We start from the raw sequence: 21,914 nt of genomic DNA, 5'->3' as shown, positions 1-21,914 counted from the left end.
TTCGATTATTTTGATTAAAAAAAAAAAAAAGAAAAAAAGAAAAGGGAAGAAAAAGAAAAAAAGAAAGCAACACACAAAATATAGCAAAAAATAATTACAGTGCTTGAAATCATGCAATGATTGATTAATTGATTGAAATAGTGAAACACAGTGGAGTGATGGCCTAGAGGTAACGCGTCCACCTAGGAAGCGAGAGAATCTTGAGTGCGCTGGTTCGAATCACGGCTCAGCCGCCGATATTTTCTCCCCCTCCACTAGACCTTGAGTGGTGGTCTGGACGTTAGTCATTCGGATGAGACGATAAACCGAGGTCCCGTGTGCAGCATGCACTTAGCGCACGTAAAAGAACCCACGGCAACAAAAGGGTTGTTCCTGGCAAAATTCTGTACAAAAATCCGCTTCAATAGGAAAAACAAATAAAACTGCACGCAGGAAAAAAATACCTAAAAAATGGGTGGCGCTGTAGCGTAGCAACGCGCTCTCCCTGGGGAGAGCAGCCCAAATTTCACACAGAGAAATCTGTTGTGATAAAAAGGAAAAAATACAAAATACAAATACAAAACACACCTGACAAGCAAAACAAATATGCAAAACAACCATTTTCTCTCTATGACAGATTCCAAAATTTGGCACACAGAAGCAGACAGGATAAAGCATATTAAACAGATCAGTAACAAAATAACAGAAATAGACAGAAACTGTTCAAACATACCCTTGACAAAATGAACACACCAGGACCAAACGTATTGACAATCAACATTGTTGGTGGAAGAATATACAATGGCAGGAAGATTTTGAGAGTGAGAGAGACAGAGAAAGAGAGAGAGAGAGAAAGACAGACAGACAGACACAGAGAGCAAAGAGTGAGAAGACAGCCAAAAAACCAAGTAATCCGTTTCCTGTGCTGTTGAGCAAAATGTTTGCAGTCACTGGGTATAAAACAATTACCAAGGCAAAGATAACTTGTTGTGAACAGTGAGAATCCTGCAGTCTGTTTTCTGTCTCTTATAGATATATAAAGTCATTTCACAGCAGTGTTGTCTTGCATATGAGACTAAGGAATCTTGTGGTGTGATTTGGGGCATGGTCCAAAGCCACCCTATAGAGTAAATATAGGCACACACCCACTTCCACCATAGAAAGGATATGTCTGGGAACATACCTAAACTCGCTCTCTGGGGAGTACTTTCAGACATGATAGCGTTGAGACAGAATCACTACTTCAAGAAATAGAAATTGAAACAGAAGTGGAGTGAGTCTGGACTTATGCGTGACCTCACCCCCCCCCCCCACCCCCCCTCCCCTCCCCTCCACCTGCCAACAGCCCTCCCCGTCGCTTCCAAAATACACTTCTTGTCTGTCTCGCACTCATCACTGGATGTTTCATCGCTCTAGCTAAGTGTAAAAATCATCATGCAAAGATACAGGCATTATTCTATACAACAGAGTCCATGTTCACTGTCATGACATGCTAAGTTGTGCTTTGAAATCCCTCCCAACTAACCCAAGATGCTAGAAGACGATACATACAACAAAACAAATTACACCAAAGTTTAAAACATAACACAAAATTCTAATACATATCAATGCATACATGACCATACACACTCACCTACAATATCATTTATCAATCACACACATACACATGCCCTACACTTGCATTCGTCACCAAATTAAAGCACACTAAACAAAACTTGAAAGCAAATAATTTTTTTTTTTAAATCCCATCCACACACACACACGCAAAAGGAAATACTATTATGCTTTTCCTTCTCTGACTTTAGTCCAGGATGCAATTCCCAGCGTGATTTTTTTTTTAATTTCTCACAGGGACACAGAAGTATTAGATCCAACGAAGGAAGAACACCAACCTAAGAATCAATCAGTCTCCGGCAAAAGTCCACCCATGACAGCACTCTTTCCTTTCAAAGACACAGGACATGATCAATGATGCTACAGCTTCTTGATCTTCACAAGCAGGTTCAAGAAATAAATTGAACTTAACTCACTCCGGACGATGGAATGCTATAGCGTTCCTGACGTAAGGTAGCGTTCTGGATGACGGAACGCTATAGCAGTTTCAACAATTAAAAAATTTTCCACGTTTTCCTCATGGGGTAGCATAACAATCGCAGCTACACTGGGCATTGCGAACGTGTCAAGGGTCGAATGGAAAGTTTCTTCATGAGATTTCATAACAACACACCCCACAGCGAGCCAGCAAGTTCAGGACCCCACACAACAAGCTTATCTGCATACGTATCGAAAATGGCGTCGCAGGCGATACAAGTGGAAATTTTTTTAGCAAACTAGATCACGACAGCGACTTTTACCACTGCTGAAGTGATTGAAATGCTTCAAACTGAAGGTTTCGACATCAACAAGGATGATGAAGACATTGAATAAAGTAGCTGCAGTGAAGAAAGCTACCAGCAAGAAGTTGCTGATTATGACTCAGCTTCTGAGAGCAGTGAAGAGAGAAGGGGGTGGACGTTCACACGGTGTAAGGTGCCTTGTATCATACAGATGCTCATCACACACACACACACACACACACACACACACAAGGAGATTTTCTCTCCCACAAAGAACTAAGTTCTCAGTAGATAAATCAAGTGCGTAGTTCATTATTTTCAGTGTGGTCTCTATTTCAATGCCTCATTTCAACCTCTGACACATGAAATAAGAGCTATAGTGAGAATACAGTTTAACTAGAGGCTCTCCAATTGGATAAAGAAGAAAAGAAGATTGGAAGATGTACCAACAATTTGATCTAATATGCATGATAAAAATTTGCAACAGGCTGGCATTCATATCCTTTTTTTCCCATTCAACAGCGTACTATCATACACATGTGTGCAATCACACATGCACACAAACACAAATACATGTGCCAGCGCCACACACACACACACACACACACAAACACACACACACACACACACACACGTCAATCATTCCATTCCTCACAATCTTTCCATTCTCACACTTCCCCGCACAAGTCTCTTGAACAACTGAGTCCTTTCCCCACATCCTCAACACATCAACCACACAACGCTAGCTGATGATGCAGGTTTTGCGACAGTGCAATGGTGGGGACTCCTGGGGGTTGAGGTACTTGGCCTTTTTGTGCTTGTCACGGTGAAGGAAGCTGTGCATGCGTGCCCGTGTCTTGTTGGTCTGGGCATACGACTTGAGGTGAGACTTGAGCATGGGCGGCAGGGGAAGGTGGTCGATGCTGTAGATGGTGGTCTGTGAGACAATGGTGCGGCAAGCCAGCTCCTGCAGGCTTAGCACTGCAAATACATGAAAATACTCATTAAAATGTTAATAATAAAAATGGAGGCGCCATTAATTACTGTCATCATTATCAGCAGAAAATAACCGTTACTGTCATCATGGTCGTGATCATAACTGTCTTCACAGTCAGCAGTAATGATCGTTACTGTCATGATGTGATCATTACTGTCATCTTAGTCATGATCAACAACCGATGCAAAGAAAACAATCATTACTGTCATCATAACTGCTACCAGCACTTAATGTTTCATACATGCCAATAAAAAAAAAAGCTAAAAATGTTCACGTTTTGAAACAGTTATACAGATCTATATGCGAAGACCTGGGAACATGTACATGCATTTATAATTGCATACAATTTTTGTTTCCAGGTGGTGTCAGATTGATCCATATACACCACACCATGTCTGCTTAAACCAGAGGGTTAGTAGAGAGAGGTATGGAGGAGGGGGCAGTTGACCGACCTGAGCATGCACCTTATGCTCTGCTCAGGCCTTGAGACGCTGTATGAGACAGAAAATACACACACACACACACAAAAAGTCACAGATGTATACAGACACAAAGCAATTATGTGTACTGTACATAAGCCTGATGCTCTGCTCAGGCCTTGAGACACTGTATGAGACAGAAGAAAAAAACACACACACACACAAAAAGTCACAGATGTATACAGACACAAAGCAATTATGTGTACTGTACATAAGCCTGATGCTCTGCTCAGGCCTTGAGACACTGTATGAGACAGAAAAAACACACACACACATACAAAAAGTCACAGATGTGTACAGACACAAAGCAATTATGTGTACTGTACATAAGCCTGATGCTCTGCTCAGGCCTTGGAATATACTGCATGAAAGACAGGGGGAAAAGCACACATATAAAAGTGACTCATACACATACAGAAACAAAGCAAAGATGTATACATAGTTATAAAATAATAACAAAGCAAAACCTCTCACCTCTATTATGACCGAGTGCTCGACTCATGCCATTTCTCTTCAGAGCTAGACGAGACAGTTCAGCAAACGATTCAACCACATTGAAGTCGCAGAGGGGGCTGACCTCAAAGAAAGCCATGTCATTCTTCAAGGCGTAGTGTTCGGCAACAGACTCGTCTACCTGACGTCGGAAAGCCAGGTGAAGTCTGTTGCCAACCAGAATCTTGGGAACTCCTGGAGCATGCTGCAAACATTTTCTTTTTTCAATTGCAAAAGTGCTTTTGTACTAAGTCATTATTCTTAATCTTTTTAGAGTGTGTGTGTGTGTGTGTCTGTGTCTGTGTCTGTGTGTGTCTGTGTGTGATGGTGTCTTTGTGTCTCTGTGTCTGTATGTCTTTGTATGGGTGTGCATTGTGTGAATTATGTGCATCACTGAAAAAAAATTTTGATTGTAACAAATCTTAAAATCATGATACCATGAACACAAACTATTACATTGATCCATTATCCATGTACTGCTTCATATTTTGAAGGGGAAAAAAAGGAAATTTTCTATCTAAAATTACGTTTAAATAACATACTTACCGTGACCCAACTAGTGCAGACTCCGGCAGGGGTCTGACATTCCTGTCCTGTGCAAACTACTATCCGCCTATGTGGAGAAAACGAAAGTACTACGGCTGATAACCTCCCAGAAGTAGGTAACCTCCCCTTTGTCCCCCTGGCTAGCGCCCTCTTTTGATGGCAGCCATCATGACTCCTGTTCCTGTGCTCTCCATACGTTTAAGTTTTTTCGTATTTTCTGTCTGTCGATTCTCTGGCGTTCTTGTTTTTTGTCAAATTATGTCTCCAACCAGGTCACATAATTATGTACAGAACAGAAAGAGAAAAGATTGAAAGAAAAATCATTGATTTTTTTAAAAGGAGAAAAGACAGGAAAATAAAGAAAAGCACACAGAAAAAAAAGACAGAAAGAGAAGGACAAGAAGAAAAAAAGGAAGAAGTAACTAACCAACTCACTCAACAATCAAACAACAAAACATCATTACATGTATGTAAAACAGGTCTCCTCAAAGTTTCAAAACAAATAATCTCTTCTCCCACACCTATAACCTCAGAAACAAGCAAAAAAAATCAAGGAGATGGATAAAAGCAAGGTGTAGAGTAGACAAACAGCTACCTCGTTGACTTCCTTTATCCAGCGGTCGATGCCATCGAAAGACCACCTGTTGGTGATGTCGTACACCAAGAGAATTCCCTGCAACAGTCATGGTCTTTTCATAAAGCTGCTGTTTGTATAGTCTCTGCCACATCATTCCTGAGTGCAAAGAACTGGACAGGACTACAGTGCACTGCATGGACTGGAGTGGAACTGGGTTACATTGTACTGTAGTGGTGTACTGTGTTGTTGAACTTAGTACTTACTCTTAAAAAAGTGTACTGCTTTGAACTATATTAAAATACTGTTTTGTACTGCACTACAGTGCATTATATTGCATTGTTTTATAGTTTATTATACTGTACTGTGCTGAGTGTTCAATACTGCTGTGTGCAAAGTACTGTGAATAGTGTTGTGCTGCACTGTAAAGTACCTTATGTTCTGGGTTTTTTTATATGTAGATTTCCTACATGCCAAAGCCATGCAAGGTTAAAGATACAGAAACACAATGTTTAACTGCTGTACCTAAAACTATCAACTGATAAAAAAAGAGAATAAAAAAACAAAAAACATGCAAGTATAAAGGCAAAAAAAAAAGGAGGGGGAGGTGGGGGCGTGGGGGGTGGGGGGGGGGGGGGGGGACGTCACATACTTGAGCTCCTCGAGAGTATGATCTCAAGATGGTGCAAAATCGGCCTTGGCCTGAAGTATCCCTGAAATCATAACAAAAAATAAAATAAAATAAAATAAAATAAAATTCATACACGTGACAATGTGTACACGTACACTTACTCATGAAGAGTGATTCACAACTGAAAAATTTGATGCACTTTTTTTTTCTGGGTGAGGCAAGTGTTATCATAATTAATGCCACAGATTTTTTTTAATGCAGACCAAAGAAGACTTTTCTGAAGATCATCAAACACTGTTCTATCAACAAGTGATTTTAAGATGAGATGTTCTAAAAATCATTTACCCTCAAAACAAAAGAAAAGGTTGTCTTCTTTATATTAAAGAATGTAGTTTGAAAAAGATAAATATCATAAAACAAAATTAATAAACCAACAACATGAATTATAATAAATTGCACAATATGAGACACGACAAAAGCTTGTATTTAAAAACTAACAGCTTTACTTACCATAACTGGAGTTTGACCCTTTTCCCATCCAAAAGAATCGTGGTTGTTTTGTAGTCAATGCCTGAAATTTAAAGTAAAAAACATGTTTATATAATATTTTAACTAATATATTCATGAATCTATTCTGTTATGGCACAAATGTGCCTTACACTTCATACACTCATGACAAAAGCATTTTAATTCCACTCAGGAAACACCATCCCAAAGCCATCCAATCACTTTCTGTATATCTCACGCAAGAAATCTCTGCTCTTCCTCTGACTGTTACCTTTTGAAACTTCCTCATGTCAATACAACATTACAAGAACCTATGGTGAACGTTTTTTCTTCTTTGCTGCTCCTCACATCTGGAACAACCTTCCTCATCACATCCATGCATCTGATTATATTTCTGCTTTTTGCTCATCACTAAATCTCATCTTTTTAAAAATCAATCTATAAGCACTCTCAGCTTCCTTGTTCTCCATCACCACCCATGTCAGCTCACTTTGGATGTATGTAGAATGGGAAAGGGAGAGTGTGTGGGGGGCCAGGGGGAAGGTTTTTTTTTAGAAAGAGAGGTCATGAATGGGTTTTTTTTATGTAACTTGTAATATTTTTCTTTCATGTAAAGGGCCCTGAGCTCTTTGAGAGAAAGGGCGCTGTATAAATGTACATTATTATTATTATTATTACATTTTTTTTATTCATTCCATTAAGGTGAAATTCCACAGACCTGAAAAAAATTATGCAAAACTGGCTTGTGAAGAATTCATGAGAAATCTGCATGCAATGAAAAAAGGTCCATCCACCCATAGCCATATGTAATCTACCCACCAGTTTTGATTGAAATCATGGCAACTGAACGATAAAAGTAAGCAATCTGACACTGTGTTGAAAATGAGAGAATTCTGAATGCAGTTCTCCTGTCATTGAAGAAGAAATGTTTAGAAAAGAGGAAGCATCGATTTGCGATGAACAACATTTTTAACCTTCACTGGCTGTCGCTTCTGACTACACACGGAAGCTCATGTGGGTCGTCCACGACCCATACCGCTATCGCTTTTGACTACACACGGAAGCTCATGTGGGTCGTCCACGACCCATATCTTTTAGAGACAAAAACCTGTATATTCCTCCAAAGCTTGTGTGGGTCGTGCATGACCCATACTTAATAAAGAGACAAAAACCTGTATATTCCTCCAAAGCTTATAACAAAATATAGAAAAGGAAAACATATTGTAACAACTGATTACACACACATGCGCTCGCGCACGCACACACAAACTCACACAAACACATACACTCAGAAGAAACACATGCTCACGCATTAACACAAACGCACATGTATACACACACACACACACTCACACACACAACTGATCACACACACAAACGCATAACACCACATGCACATACATGTATACAAACCCTACTTATGCACACAGAGATAGAGAGAGAGAGAGAGAGAGAAAGACTGAGACAGAGAGAGAGACTGAGACAGAGAGAGACAGACAGACAGACAGACAGTGAGACAGAGACAGAGGGAGAGAGAGAGAGATGACTCATAGTATCCTATACACGCACAATCAAAGATATTCAGTCACACAGGTACATGCTGTTAGAGAAAGGGATGGAAGGGGGTTATAGCTGAAGACAGGCGAAAGGGATAGGGCGGGGTTGGGGGGTTGGGGGGGGGGGGGGGGGGGTAGGGTAGTGGGAGAGTAGTGGGGTAGTGAGGCTATTGAAAGTAAAACTTCTTTATTTTCCTTCACTAATTGCAAATTAGACCTTCTGAAATCACTGTTAAAAAGGTATGGGCCATGCATGATTGACCCACACAAGCTTTCAAGGGGTGGCCACATTTTTTCCTCTTTAAAAAGCATGGGTCATACACAACCCACACAAGCGTCCATGTGTAGTTAAAACGCCACCTTTAATTACTCATTAACTAATTAATGAATTTCTTTCATTTTTTTAGCAAAAGTTGGCCTTTTAGGTGTAGGAAGCATTTCTGAAATTTCGTAGAAAAATATTAAGAACTGGCTGAGATATTTGCGTTTTTGTACCCTTCTGGGTCATGTACAACCCACGATAGCCAGCGAAGGTAAAGCCCAGGCAGCAACTGAGCAAAACATTGTTTACAACTACCTCATCTGGGAACTTGGTTTTGAGATATCTTCGAGAATCAAAATTTACATACAGTGACAAGGACGCCTTGCTGAAGTAATGGGCCTAGTAAATATTGGGGAATCTCGCTGAACACTGCTCTCAGTCGAGATGGGATCTGCCCAAAGACTAGCAAAATTTGCAAATGACAGTTAAAAGTTTTGCTCCCCACTGCCAAAGAAAAGTTTTGCAGCAAAGTTCATGCGGAGTTCTTGCTTACTTTGGGTTTATGGATTGCATAATGACAAAAACTGTGTGTCTGTGTCTGTGTAGTGTGTGCATCTGTGTGTGTGTGTTCTCAGGTATTTTCATGCATTCACATGTGTGTGTGTGTGTGTGTGTGTGTGTGTGTGTGTATACATAGTATCAAAATATGTATGTGTGTATGTGTGCGTGTGTGTGCATAATGTGTGTAGGAATAGGAGTGTGTGTGTGCCTGTGTGTGTGACTCATATACCACCATGTAATTTTTTTTTTTTTTTAAAGAAGAAAATACATGTTCACTGATGTCATCCTGAACAGACTGTAAAAAAATATTCACAAATCAAGATCTACAGATATGTGTGCCCAATATGTTTGGTAAGGTCTAAAGTTGCAATGTTCACACAATGTGGGAATGTTGGAGTCTGAAAGAAAAAAGAGTAATGCTAGACTTAAAGGCTTGAGCGGCAGCTCTAGGAAAGTGTCTTAATGTGTCACAACCATGTCATTAAGATTAAGCAATAGACTCAGGTCCTATGTGCAGCATGCACTTTGTGCACATAAAAGAACCAACAACAACAAAGGTATTGTGCCTGACAAAATTCCATTGAAAAATATGTTTTGACAGGAAAACAAATAGTGAAATACACCTGCAGGAAGAAAAAAAGGTGGCTCTCAATTGTAGTGACATGCTCTCCCTGGGGATAGAAGCCAGATTTTCACACAAAGATCTGTTATGACAGAAGAGTAATTTACATATACAAGTAAATGACTGAGCTGCTCTTTATGTGGTCATGCACACACATGCACGTGTCTGTTTGCAGGTGTGTGTCACTCTGTATGCGTGCATGCTCACACATGTATCCAGCCAAATTGGTCTGTGTGTGTGTGTGTGTGTGTGTGTGTGTGTGTGTGTGGTGTGTGTGTGAATGAGTGAGTATGTGTGTGTGTGTGTGTGTGTGTGTGTGTGTGTGTGTGTGTGTGTGTGTGTGTGTGATACTTTTGATTATAGAAATTTATACAGTATAAAAAATAAATTTCTAAACAAATCTGCATGGCAAACCAGTTTAATCTTTTAGTATGACTCCGGCACAAAAATGCAATGTATGGCTTTCTCCATGAGTTGTCTTGTCTTTCTTTTTGAGTTTTCTGTTCTTTTTCTATTCAAAGTCCTCATTCAACATTACAAATATTCCTGATTGTAACATTTCAAGGTCACCTGAATTCTATATGTTAATGTGAATGATATTGCCAAGAATGATATGATTAGTCTTAAATAATGTATCAATACATGGCCAGGTCACAAAATCATTCCCTGTTTGACTTGAAAAATGTAACCTCTCACTCTCTCTCTCTCTCTCACACACACACACACACGCACGCACGCACGCACGCACGTTTTTGTACAGGCCATGAAAACCACTTTCCCAACAAGTGAAAGATTCACTAATAATTAAGTATTTTATTTGTATTGTTTTATTCGTAAAATATGTTTAAGCTGTACACGGTACACACAATTTTGCTGCTCCAGCTAGCATACCATTTGTGCAGTAGCCATAGGGAGATTCCGAGGCGCCATCGTCCATTTCTTTCAACAGCTCCTCTTTTCCAACGTCGCTGTCACCAACAAGGAGAAATTTCAGTAAATAATCATACTGTTTAGAGCTGGGCAACCGCGGAGATCGCGGTAATTCACGCAGCACTGGTGTGAATAATTCGCACATTGCTCGTGTGAAATCGTCGTTTGAATCTTCCACCAAGTCACATTTCTTTTAAGAAAAGACGCTGTGACACATACTTCCTTTGTCCTTGTGAAGCGATTCACGCTGTAAAAAGAGTGGTTTATCTGGAGAATCAGATTCCAAACAACTTATGATCCTGCGTGTGCAACGCAGATTGATAGATCTATTAATGTTGTTTACGATTGCCTCGACCGGTGAGTGCCTAGAAGACCGCCTTGTCAATGTGTGCTCACGGCGTTTTTCACGGACACGGGGAGTGATCTAACATGTCATTTTTTTTTTTTTTTTTTTTTTTTTTTCACTGTTTGGTTCTTTTCTTCCAATAAATGAACAACACCAATATGTGATCACTGTACTGTCATTAAATTGCTTATCGATTCACTTTTGGAATCGGTTTTAGAACCATGATTTTCCTGAGCAAATTATTGAGAGAGAAAAAAAGCCGGGGATAACCTGCGGTAAGACAACTTTTCGCCTGCACACATCATGCAGAAACTGGTTTTTCCGTAAGAGAGTGGCTATGTTAACAGCGAATGTTCACGAAGTGTCGGGCACGTAATAGCCACGGTGTTATCATTTTTTGTTTCATGAGATTACCGATGAGGATTGCTGCGGATGTGGAAAAAAGACTTATTGATGATCTCCTTTTTTTTAACAAACCAGAAACAACAACTTTCAATAGGACTGTAAAAATGCCATCAATATTATTGGATCTGGGTCTGCCATATCTGGGCCGCGTGGCGGAATATATACCAACAACAATTAAGCAAATACACTCGGAAATGCAAAGTCAATCAACAAGGACGAATAACATCCAGCTTTGAGCTCTCTCTCTCTCTCTCTCTGAGGTTTTTTGTTTGTTTGTTTGTTTTGGTTTGGTTTGTTTTTGTTTTTTGTTGTTGTCACTTTGTTGTTGTTGTTTTTTTAAGATGCCGTCCAATTAACTGAATCGTCAGTCAAAGATGAAACCAATTAATCGGTTCGCAAATAGCGGTTATACTGATGAATATAATAATTCCCGAATGTTAAACCGGTACGGTACAGTCAGTCCTACATGCCGGCCGGGCTAGCCATCTCATGCACTGAACAACCTTACAAGAGAATAATGACAATATTTTGTACATGACCACCAACATGCACTGTACCGGCCGGCTAGTACTGATGGCCCCGGTAGCTCGACTGAGACCTCACTGACATCGTCATTAGCCCCCGGCGCCATTATAGTGCAGTTTGGGATGTGTAGCGTGTCCTCAGGCTCAACTTCAGTGAGTAGAAAACAATGATGCTCAGCCGGCCGTCTCTCTTCTGCATTCTGCGCCCGGGGAGTCCCACTGTGGTCACAGAATCCACCCACAGACTTGTAATTAGTAGAAGACCGGCGCTTGCTGTCACTCGATCCATGGCATTGCTGGCCGTGTGGCCTCCCAACATCCCTCAAGTTGCAGCCCCGTATCAGTCCAACAGCTAGTGTGGGTTTCGGAAACGACCCCCCTTAATAACAACAACTGCAGCCCCGACTGACGGAACCGGCTGAGAAGAACAAATCACAAATCAATAACCCTACACTCTCCACCCCGCCCCACCCACAAAATAACACTTATTACGACCCCACAACACAACCAACTGAACCTTACTACCAAAACGACCCCTGACAGAACAACTTGACCTTAAGGGCACAGCCACGAACAATAATACTGCCGTCGGTCGAACTCAACTAACTTGACTTGGGTTTCGCCAGCGGAGCGCTTAACTGTGTGTGTGTGTGTGTGTGTGTGTGTGTGTGTGTGTGTACGGTATCAGTGCCGTGCCTGAGTCAGTGTGTGTGTGTGTGTGTGTGTGTGTGTGTGTGTGTGTGTGTGTGTGTTTGTCCGTCAGTATGTGTGTCGAGTCACAGTGTGCTGTACACACACACACACACACACACACACACTCTCTCTCTCTCTCTCTCTCTCTCTCTCTCTCTCTAACACGTTCGCGTGCACTTGCTTTTTTGCGATGTGCACATCAGTCATGAGTCATGTCAGATCGGTCGGAATCCGTATTAATTATTTTGTGCACGTGTGCATGCCTACGTGTTTTCTGACAGGTAGGCCTAGACTTTCGCGGCACAGACAATAACGAAAGTGACAACAGACAACAGACCTCGTGACCTTTAACCAGTGTTCGATCCTCGAGTCAGTGGAAGCTGAACTGAGACAGGTGTATTCATGACAGGTCTAGTTAGTCGGGTCGCATTGTTAGGAATGACTCGGCAGTTTCAGTTTCCCTGATGTAAAAGTCAAGTAAACAGCGCGTAACATGGACTGGAATTACTTGGTATCATGATAATTAGTCATACTATGATTCTAATGTCGGTTAACATTGTTTTTGTCTTGTCTTCAAGAGCATTCAAACTGTTGAAGGCGAATCACAAACCAATATGGTGCTAGACGTAGGTCAGTTACCTTGCATACCGACGTGGATAGTTTTATGAATGATGATGATGGTGATCATAGTGACGTAGCTGTGTGATATGATGACGACCGTACGACGACGACGATGATGACGACTGGTAAAACAACAACAACAACAACAAACAACAAACTGCACGATATATTGAGGATTACATAAATCTTTTTTTCTTTTTTTTTCTAATCAAAGTTATTGATCGTCCACACCGTGCGTGCGTTTGCCGGTCAGTTGACTTTGCTGCATGTGTCAGTTAAGTCCTCGTGTCAGTTTTGGTCTCTTTCTGTCTGTCTCAGTGTCTGTTTTTTTTCTGTCTCAGATCCCCCCCTCTCTCTCTCTCTCTTACTCTGTCTCTCTCTCTCTCTCTCTCCGGCTTACTCCGAGTCTGTCTGTCTGTCTGTCTGTCTGTCTGTCTGTCTCTCTCTCTCTCTCTCTCTCTCTCTCCGGCTTACTCTGTCGATATCCCCACCCCCACCCCCCGAAAACACACACACACGCCCCCCGCTGTGTGTGTGTGTGTGTGTGTGTGTGTGTGTGTGTGTGTGTGTGTGTGTGTGTGTGTGTGTGTGTGCAATGGTGGTTTGTTGTTTTTGTTTCTTTTGATGTATCTTCATTAACACCATGCTTATGATTATTGATATTGTGTAGTGTACGTGGACCAGGCCTGTTCAGGGCGGGGACTGGATGCAAACAGTGCATGCTTATCTATTGTCCTCGGACAAAAGACTCTGTCTTGTCTCATAGTTGTCTTGTCTTGTCTTGTCTCTCTCTCTCTCTCTCTCTCTCTCTCTCTCTCTCTCTCTCTCTCTCTCTCTCCAAGGTTCTCTGTCTCTGTCTCTCTCTCCGGCTGTCTGTCTGTCAGTCAATGTCTGTCTGTATCTCTCTCGATCTCATTTCCTCGCTTTGTCATTCCGTTTTGTTTTGTTTTTTTTGTTTGTTTTTTAATAATTATTATTTATTTATTTATTTATTTGTGTAAGCTTATCTATTATTTATTCACCTTTTTTTAACATTATAATTATTATTTACTTATTTATTTGTGTAAGCTTATCTATTATTTATTCACCTTTTTTTCCCCTCAAGGCCTGACTAAGCGCGTTGGGTTATGCTGCTGGTCAGGCATCTGCTTGGCAGATGTGGTGTAGCGTGTATGGATTTGTCCGAACGGAGTGACGCCTCCTTGAGCTACTGAAACTGAAACTGAAACTGTCATTCCGTGGAGGAGGTGGGGGTACAAGGGGGAGGGGGGTGACACGTACGGATGTGCAGCCGGCAATTCACGGTAATACTGCATGATCGGAGTGTGCGTATTTCGCGTACAGTGGTGTACGTGTGACCTAACTTTCTTGAATTTACACCTATTCAGATTCTGTTAAAGACTGATGATTTATACAGTACCAGTCCATTCAGTTCCATACCACCATACATACAATCTACGGTACCCGGGGATATTACAATGATGAACTATCGATGCCGTCTCACTGATGTATTGGTTACATATAGTAGGCCAACATTGTTTGGCTGCCGCATACTGTAGATGTGCATGCGCATCAAAAGTCAATTCACTGTCAAAAATGCATTTCAGTTATAGTTTATGTACCTCTAAAATGCCTCGGTGTATACCTATACTTTAGTCTGAACAACTAGCTTAATTAGCACTGCAGTGGTCACTATATACACTCAGTGATATACGATGATGTACATCAAGTTATCCGACTGCAGAGTCTGCCTGTATATGTATATATGTATATTATACTTAGCTACATGCACATCTGCTGCGGTGGGCTGATTAAATTAGTGGCTGTTTCTGATTTACATGTCGATCTTGTTTGATATTTGATCAACATATCAGTACTCCAAACACGTTCCAGCTTTGACATATTTTGCAAAATGAAGTTCTTTGCTGTCTTCTTAGATTTTGTCTGTGGAGGTCATTTTAAGTGTGTGTGTGTGTGTGTGTGTGTGTGTGTGTGTGTGTGTGTGTGTGTGTGTGTGTGTGTGTGTGTGTGTGTGTGTGTGTGTGTGTGTGTGTGTGTGTGTGTGTGTGTAGGGCCGGGGGGCGGCCGCGGGAGGAGGATTGTATATGTGTACTTTTCTGATCGAAGGCTTATCTGGGCTGCGTTCGGGTTTGACTGTTGACAGCTGTTGCTGTTGACTTTTGACAGCTGAGGACGCTTCTGTTTAACCAATATCAGTATCAGTACTGTAGCTCCGTCAAGGAGGCGTCACTGCGTTCGGACACTGAAATACAATATCCACCGCTACACCACATTTGCCAAGCAGATGCAGGCTGACCAGCAGCGTAACCCAACGGCGCTTAGTCAGGCCTTGAGAATAAAAGAAAAAGAAGATAATAATAATAATAATAATGATAATGATACATAAGCAAATAAGCAAATGAATGTAAAACATGCAGACACACATTCACACCGGCAAACACACACACACACTCAGTGCCCGGCATAACAGATATGCAACAAACATGCAGTTTCACGACATGAAAGCACAAACAAATACACATAAACGTACACGAGCCCGGGACGGACACACACACACACACACACACACACACACACACACACACACACACACACTGACACACAACGGCACACACATACACGTACACCAGTCTCCCAAATCACACTCAGTGCAACCCCCACCGTCAGTGACCCCCAAGCTCCTACGGCCTCCTCCTGGCCATAGACACTGATATCCCACACGGTTTTAGTGTGTAGTATGTCCTGGCACACACTCATGCCTAGACTACGTATCGCAGCTTCCACGGCACACACATGCACACGTGTCACACACACGTGTCACAAACACATGTACACACACACACACACGCACGCACGCACACACACACTGACACACACACACACACACACACACACACACACACACACACACACATACGCCCATACCCCCTCCCCCGGCGCCCGGCCGGCCACACACACCGTATACACACACACACACACACACACACCCCGCACGTTCCAATATTCCGTTGCTCCAACACACGGTACATTCTTGCATACACACATACCTCATCCTCTACACACACACACACACACACACACACACACACCGACACGCACGTAAACAGAGCTCTCCTGACACATGTGTCACTTACACACTCGCGCACGCACACAAACACACACACTCACTGAGACACTCGATCTCTCTCTCTCTCACACACACGCACTCACACATTCAGAGGCTGCCACTGATTGGCCGCAATTAAATAAGAGGGGTGGGAAAATATCCCTGAAGCCAGGGACGTGGTGTCTAGTGTGTTGCTCAGTGTCACTGGGAAACTGTTCCGTTTCGAAGAAATTTGTACAATATGTTGGCTTGGAAATTATACCAATATTCTTTTGTTGGTCACGGTTGACCAGTTCACACCATCAACAATCGTTGCCTTGCTTGTTCTGGCATTATCTCACTTGATTTTAACCACATATTTGTCAGCCGGAATAGCTCAGTTGGGAGAGCGTTAGACTGAAGATCTAAAGGTCCCTGGTTCAATCCCGGGTTCCGGCACGGAACACAATCCGGCGGTTGACACTTTTTTTTTTTTTTTTAAATCTTCTTCAAAAAAACAATTATAATAATAATAATAATAATGGTACTTATATAGCGCTAAATCTTGTGCATAAACAAATCAAAGCGCTTTCGCACCAGTCATTCTCACGCAAGCATAACTCTAAAACTGAAAAAAAACTAAAAAGACAAGGAAGAGGCAGGGAAGGGAGGCTACTTTGGGAAGAGGTGGGTTTTAAGGCCAGTCTTGAAAGAGCTGAGTGTGGAGACTTGACGAAGCGAAAGAGGAAGTTCATTCCAATTGCAAGGTCCAGAGACAGAGAAAGAACGGTGGCCAACAGTCGAGAGTTTGAATGTGGGTATGTGTAAGTGGAGTGGATCCGAAGCTGATCGTAGTGAGCGAGATGGAGTGTAGAGGTGAAGGCAGCCACAGAGATAGGAAGGGGCTGATTTGTGAATACATTTGTAGCATAGAGTGCTGATCTTGTACTTTATTCGGTGTGAGACAGGGAGCCAGTGGAGATGTTGCAAAAGAGGAGTGGTGTGCTCAGACCTTTTTTCTGAGGACGAGTCGGGCAGCAGAATTTTGTATGTGCTGAAGGGACTGAATGGATGAAGCAGCCAAACCAGACAATAGAGAGTTACAGTAGTCAAGGCGAGAGAGAATGAGAGAAACGACAAGTCTAGATGTTGCGTCAGTGGACAGATATTTCCGGATGGAACTGATGCGCCGCAGTTGACAGTAGCAGGATTGACATGTCTGATTGATAAATGTTTGCATGGACTGTGTGTTGTCAAGGACAATGCCGAGGTTCCTGACTGAAGTGGACAGAGGGATGGATGTACTGCCAAGTTTGATTGTATTAGTTGTAATGGAAGAGAGTTTTTGTTTAGTTCCTATGATCATTGCTTCAGTTTTGTCCGCGTTCAATTGTAACTTATTTAGAGTCATCCAATTTTGAATATTATGTGTGTGTGTGTTAACATTGCTGTATTGAAGAAAGTGTTGGTATTCCCGTTTATTAGGAAAACAAATAAAATTGCAGACAGAAAAAAATACAAAAAAAATGGGTGGTGCTGTCAGCAACATGCTCTCCCTGGGGAGAGCAGCCTGAATTTCACACAGAAAAATCTGTTGTGACAAAAATAGTAATACATTACAATACAATACAGTACGATACAAATTTACCAATGATGTAGCTGAATCATCAATTATCATTAAATCCAGGTATGAAAGCTGCAAGCATCAGATTAGGGGGGGAAAAAGAGGAACAATTCTTGTTTCTCACTCATGATTCAAGATTTCATTTACTTCCACCACTTTTGGGGTGTGTGGAGAAAAACAAAAAATGGACGAAAGAACATAATAAACATGAATGACAAATATGTAAATGTGTCAAAAATGCCCACATGTTGAATACAACATATAACTGAGGCGTGCTATTAATAATTTGAGTCTATTACCCAACTCATTTCTCTTCACACTATATCAAAGTGCTATCATTATGATGATGGGCAAGCCTAAGAGTGTGTGTGTGTGCTTGTGTGTGTGTGATTGTACGTTTAGGTGTGTGCGTGTGTGCACATGCCCATGGAATGCATACATGTGTGTTTGAGTCGGAAAATGACAATGAAATATAGGTTGATAGATAATTTTCCTCTTAAGTTTCATACACATTATTCCAGTCAGGATCTAGGGCGTCTGTGAACTGTACCTCAGACTTGAGTGTGCACACAATATGGAGGATATTTGTTTCTTTTACATTTCTGGTCAAAAGACAACACATCTTTTAATATGTATGTGTGTGTGTGTGTGGGGGGGGGGGGGGGAATGTGTGGCTATGTGTGTGTGTGTGTGGTGGGGGGTGGGGGGGTATGAGTGTGTATGTGCACATACATCACATAAAGAGTCCAGAACATTTATGAAAACCAGAAAATTTATTCATGTCCAAAATTAACACCAGGGTATTAATACCACAATCACTGTGTGTGTTTTTTCTTTATTTCTGTTGTACTCTCACAATACACGGATAACACAAACTGTTCGTTCTGTAAATTGGGAAAATAAAACAAAGGAAATCAATACTATGGATCTACAGGATAAACACAAGACTGAAACATACATCAACAAGTATCACAATCATGTTCAACAGGCCCTTCACTTATGTCTGGTAAAAAGAGACACTCCTTCCAAGTTCCTTATAACTGGATGTTAACAGGAAACCAAACCAAAATCAAACACAAAGAACATGAAAGGCATGGCATGCGCCATCAAAAATTTACATGAATGAACACCTGTATGAAAACAATCACGGTCAGTAATTCACACTTTTGTCAATAATGGCAATCTTATTTTAAGAAAAAACAAAACAAAACAAAAAACAACCTGAAAAAAACAAAAGATTATGGCAAGGCGGAAACCCAATCCCCAGGAAAAGCGAATGTAGATACTTAATGCATGCATACTTGTTTTCCAAATGACCTTTGGAGAAAAAACAATTTTGTTTTTTTCCACCAAGGCCTGTTAAATGATGTACAATGTACTCAAAAAAGATGAGAGGAGGAGCCAACCATAGCAGTTGCACAGGGTGAAAAAGAACAACTATATATCTCCATTAAAGTGTCGCACTGACCATCAAGAACTGATCTGAAAAAAATTGAGACAGACTAAACTTGAAAGGATCCAATGCTTGCAACTGAAAATAGAGGATGAAGATACTTCCATGTTGCTTTCACATGTGCTTTTCAAACTATCCTTTAAGCACAATATTTGATATCTATCATTTCCAACACAGCAAACGCTCGAGAAAGCTGTTCATTAAGTGTTGTCTGACTACATATGCAGAATTTTTGTGTGCATGTGCGCGTGCGCACGCGTTTGTTAGCTCAGGTAGAAAATCATTTCTTTCAATGCCTTCATTCTCATTCTCAGCTCTACGGTAGGATGACTGGATATTATCCATTGCTTATGACCATCTGCTGTAATTAGAAAATGAAATTGGCTGCTTCTGTCAGAAAATCAGTTTCAATTACTGTATATTGATGTGGTTGTCATCCCAAACAAAGTGAACCAGTCAGCTAGCTGCTGGAGTGAAGGTCCTTTTATGTTTCTGATTATATTATATCATATATATATAATATATATATATATATATATATACACACCTTTCCTGGGGAAAGGGGAGGTAGGCAGAAGGAACAAGGTTTGATATGCATCTCAAAACAAAGCTGGGAGCACTCTAAGGATACAGTTCATCTTGAAACACTTCACAGTTCACCCAAGGACTTTTGATTTTATCAGTTCACAGCCAGCATCTGAAACTGGCACAAGTCCCAAATGTCCCCCCCCCCCCCACCCAACACCCCCCCCCAAAAAAAACCCACCCAAAACTGGGTGGGGTTGGGTGAGAGAAATCTATTTTCAAATACACACTTACACATAAAGGAAAAGAACATGCATGATCTGTGACAAATTTTATACTCACCGGCAATTCAGATATGAACATATAACCAGAGATTATTTAAATTCAGTACTGCATTCAACTCTTTCAAAGGCTGAACCACACAAGAGTTAGTCAAAGCAGCTGGAAAGAAATCCCACAAAATTCTTTCTGTTAACTTCATAAATAGGGAATATTATCCCAATGAAAAGTATTCAATTTTCTGGGGTTTTTTTTTTTGCTGTCCCATCTCAGCGGCATTACTCCCTAGCCGCTCATCTTGAGTCCCCCAAACACAGCCATACCCAGTTTGTCTCAGTGTCAGAAGTCTACAGGGAACTATCGATGTCAGGTCGCCAGAAGGCCAGACACCAGAGGAGACCCTTCACTGCTACCACTCTGCTGTGGTGGCTGAAAGTATTCAAGATTTCAGATAGCATACCTATCGAAAAATTCAATGGTGGTAATGGAAAAAAAAGAGATGCATGTAGAGCACCCATACTGAAACAGAACCTTCATAATGTGTACTGGAGTGTATACAGTAAAACTATCCACTATATGACTTTGGACTCAATAGCATACGTTTGCATGATTGTTCTGTTATAAATGAGTTCAGGGGCAGAGCTGAACATTGCATTACAATCCTGCACAAACAGGTGTGCTATGTATGACATGACCGTATTCACATTAAAGACATTGCAACAGGTGGATACCCATGATAAATATCCAAGTGAAACGTAGGCCATGGTTTGTTTCAAATGTGGTCTTTTTATATTTCACCTAAATCTCATCATTTCTCTTCCAAAGTTTTCCTCTAAAAGGTTTCAATGCTTTGTCCAAGTACATAAAACTGCATACAATTTACATCAATGTTCAAAAATCAAACTGAGAGATTCACCATCAGTATTTCAACAATTCTATGAACCGAAGACATTTTTTTCTGTTTCAAGAACATTCAGTTTTGTGAGACTTGAGACCATCACTTACTACTAGGTATGTGGAATGTTTAATTGCTGGAAGTGTCTGGAAAATAATCTATCTGTGCAGGGTAAGACTCTTCATTTCGTTAAATCTTAATATAAAATGACCTGTGCCCTTTCACGCAAAGTGCATGCACAGTTGTGTACATGCAGACTTGTCTGTGAGGTGTGAGTATGCATTTGTTCTCTGTGTATATATATATCTATGCGAGTCCGTGCATGTGTGTGTGTGTGTGTGTGTGTGTGTGTGTGCCTGTGCATACATGATTGTCACTGATCATTCAAACACAATGTCTGAGAAATTACCAACCATGCCAGACATATATATATTCATATATATATATCTATAAATCTCTCTCTCTGTCTATATATATATATGTGTGTGTGTGTATATGTGTAAAATGAGAGCATAAAGTGCCTTTTTGGTAAACAATATCCCCTCCCAAAATCCTTTCCTGATGAGATCACCACACTTTAACTCACTGGGCCCTGCACCCAAGCATTGCTCTGGTGTCAAAATTTGTCTCATCAGTTTTCATGTTCCTATATATGCATAAACTGCAAAGAAAATAAACTAGCTTTTACAGTATTTCCGGATTTGTTATTTGAAGGAAAAATCAGTACATTTTGTTTTCTCTGTATCAGTTTGGGATGAAAACCTGCTGTGGTTGCAAACTATTCAGGGTTGAAGGGGTTAAAAAAACAAAACAACAAAACAAACACCACCACCACCACCGTGAAGTGTTGATCTAAACAAATTCATAACAAGTCTTCCCTCAATTTATGCATATGCGCACACACACACACACACAAGCCTTTTTATTCTGCAGTTTTTCAATCCTCCTTTGCTTTCTTATCTCCTTTTAAA

At 41.0% G+C, this 21,914-nt stretch overlaps 1 protein-coding gene and 1 non-coding gene across 2 annotated transcripts; one reads left to right on the top strand and one right to left on the bottom strand.

The window, feature by feature from the left end:
- Nucleotides 1–1,297: 1,297 nt before the first annotated feature.
- Nucleotides 1,298–10,826, bottom strand: LOC143279440 (ras-related protein Rab-40C-like). Its single transcript, XM_076583486.1, has 6 exons — nt 10,434–10,826; nt 6,545–6,605; nt 6,056–6,116; nt 5,425–5,502; nt 4,266–4,488; nt 1,298–3,296 (listed from the first exon to the last, which is right to left on the bottom strand). The coding sequence occupies exons 1-6, from the start codon at nt 10,615–10,617 to the stop codon at nt 3,058–3,060; spliced, it is 846 nt and encodes a 281-aa protein (XP_076439601.1). The 5' UTR covers nt 10,618–10,826; the 3' UTR covers nt 1,298–3,057.
- Nucleotides 10,827–16,553: 5,727 nt separating this feature from the next.
- Trnaf-gaa (transfer RNA phenylalanine (anticodon GAA)) lies at nt 16,554–16,626 on the top strand. Its single transcript has one exon. It is a non-coding gene; the product is annotated as a tRNA-Phe (tRNA).
- Nucleotides 16,627–21,914: the final 5,288 nt, after the last annotated feature.

The sequence above is a fragment of the Babylonia areolata genome, chromosome 1 (assembly GCF_041734735.1).
Source record: "Babylonia areolata isolate BAREFJ2019XMU chromosome 1, ASM4173473v1, whole genome shotgun sequence".
Taxonomy (NCBI): Eukaryota; Metazoa; Mollusca; class Gastropoda; order Neogastropoda; family Buccinidae; genus Babylonia; species Babylonia areolata.
The sequence above is the reverse complement of the archived record's forward strand: the minus strand, read 5'-3'. Positions and strand labels throughout refer to the sequence as shown.

What these genes read in the sequence shown, in the direction of transcription:
- LOC143279440 (XM_076583486.1), bottom strand. Translation starts at nt 10,617, where the DNA reads ATGTGCGAATTATTCACACCAGTGCTGCGTGAATTACCGCGATCTCCG. An exon ending in CTATGGCTACTGCACAAATG is followed by an intron (nt 6,606 to 10,433) that starts GTATGCTAGCTG and finishes TTTAAATTTCAG; the next exon opens with GCATTGACTACAAAACAACC. An exon ending in AGGGTCAAACTCCAGTTATG is followed by an intron (nt 6,117 to 6,544) that starts GTAAGTAAAGCT and finishes TTATGATTTCAG; the next exon opens with GGATACTTCAGGCCAAGGCC.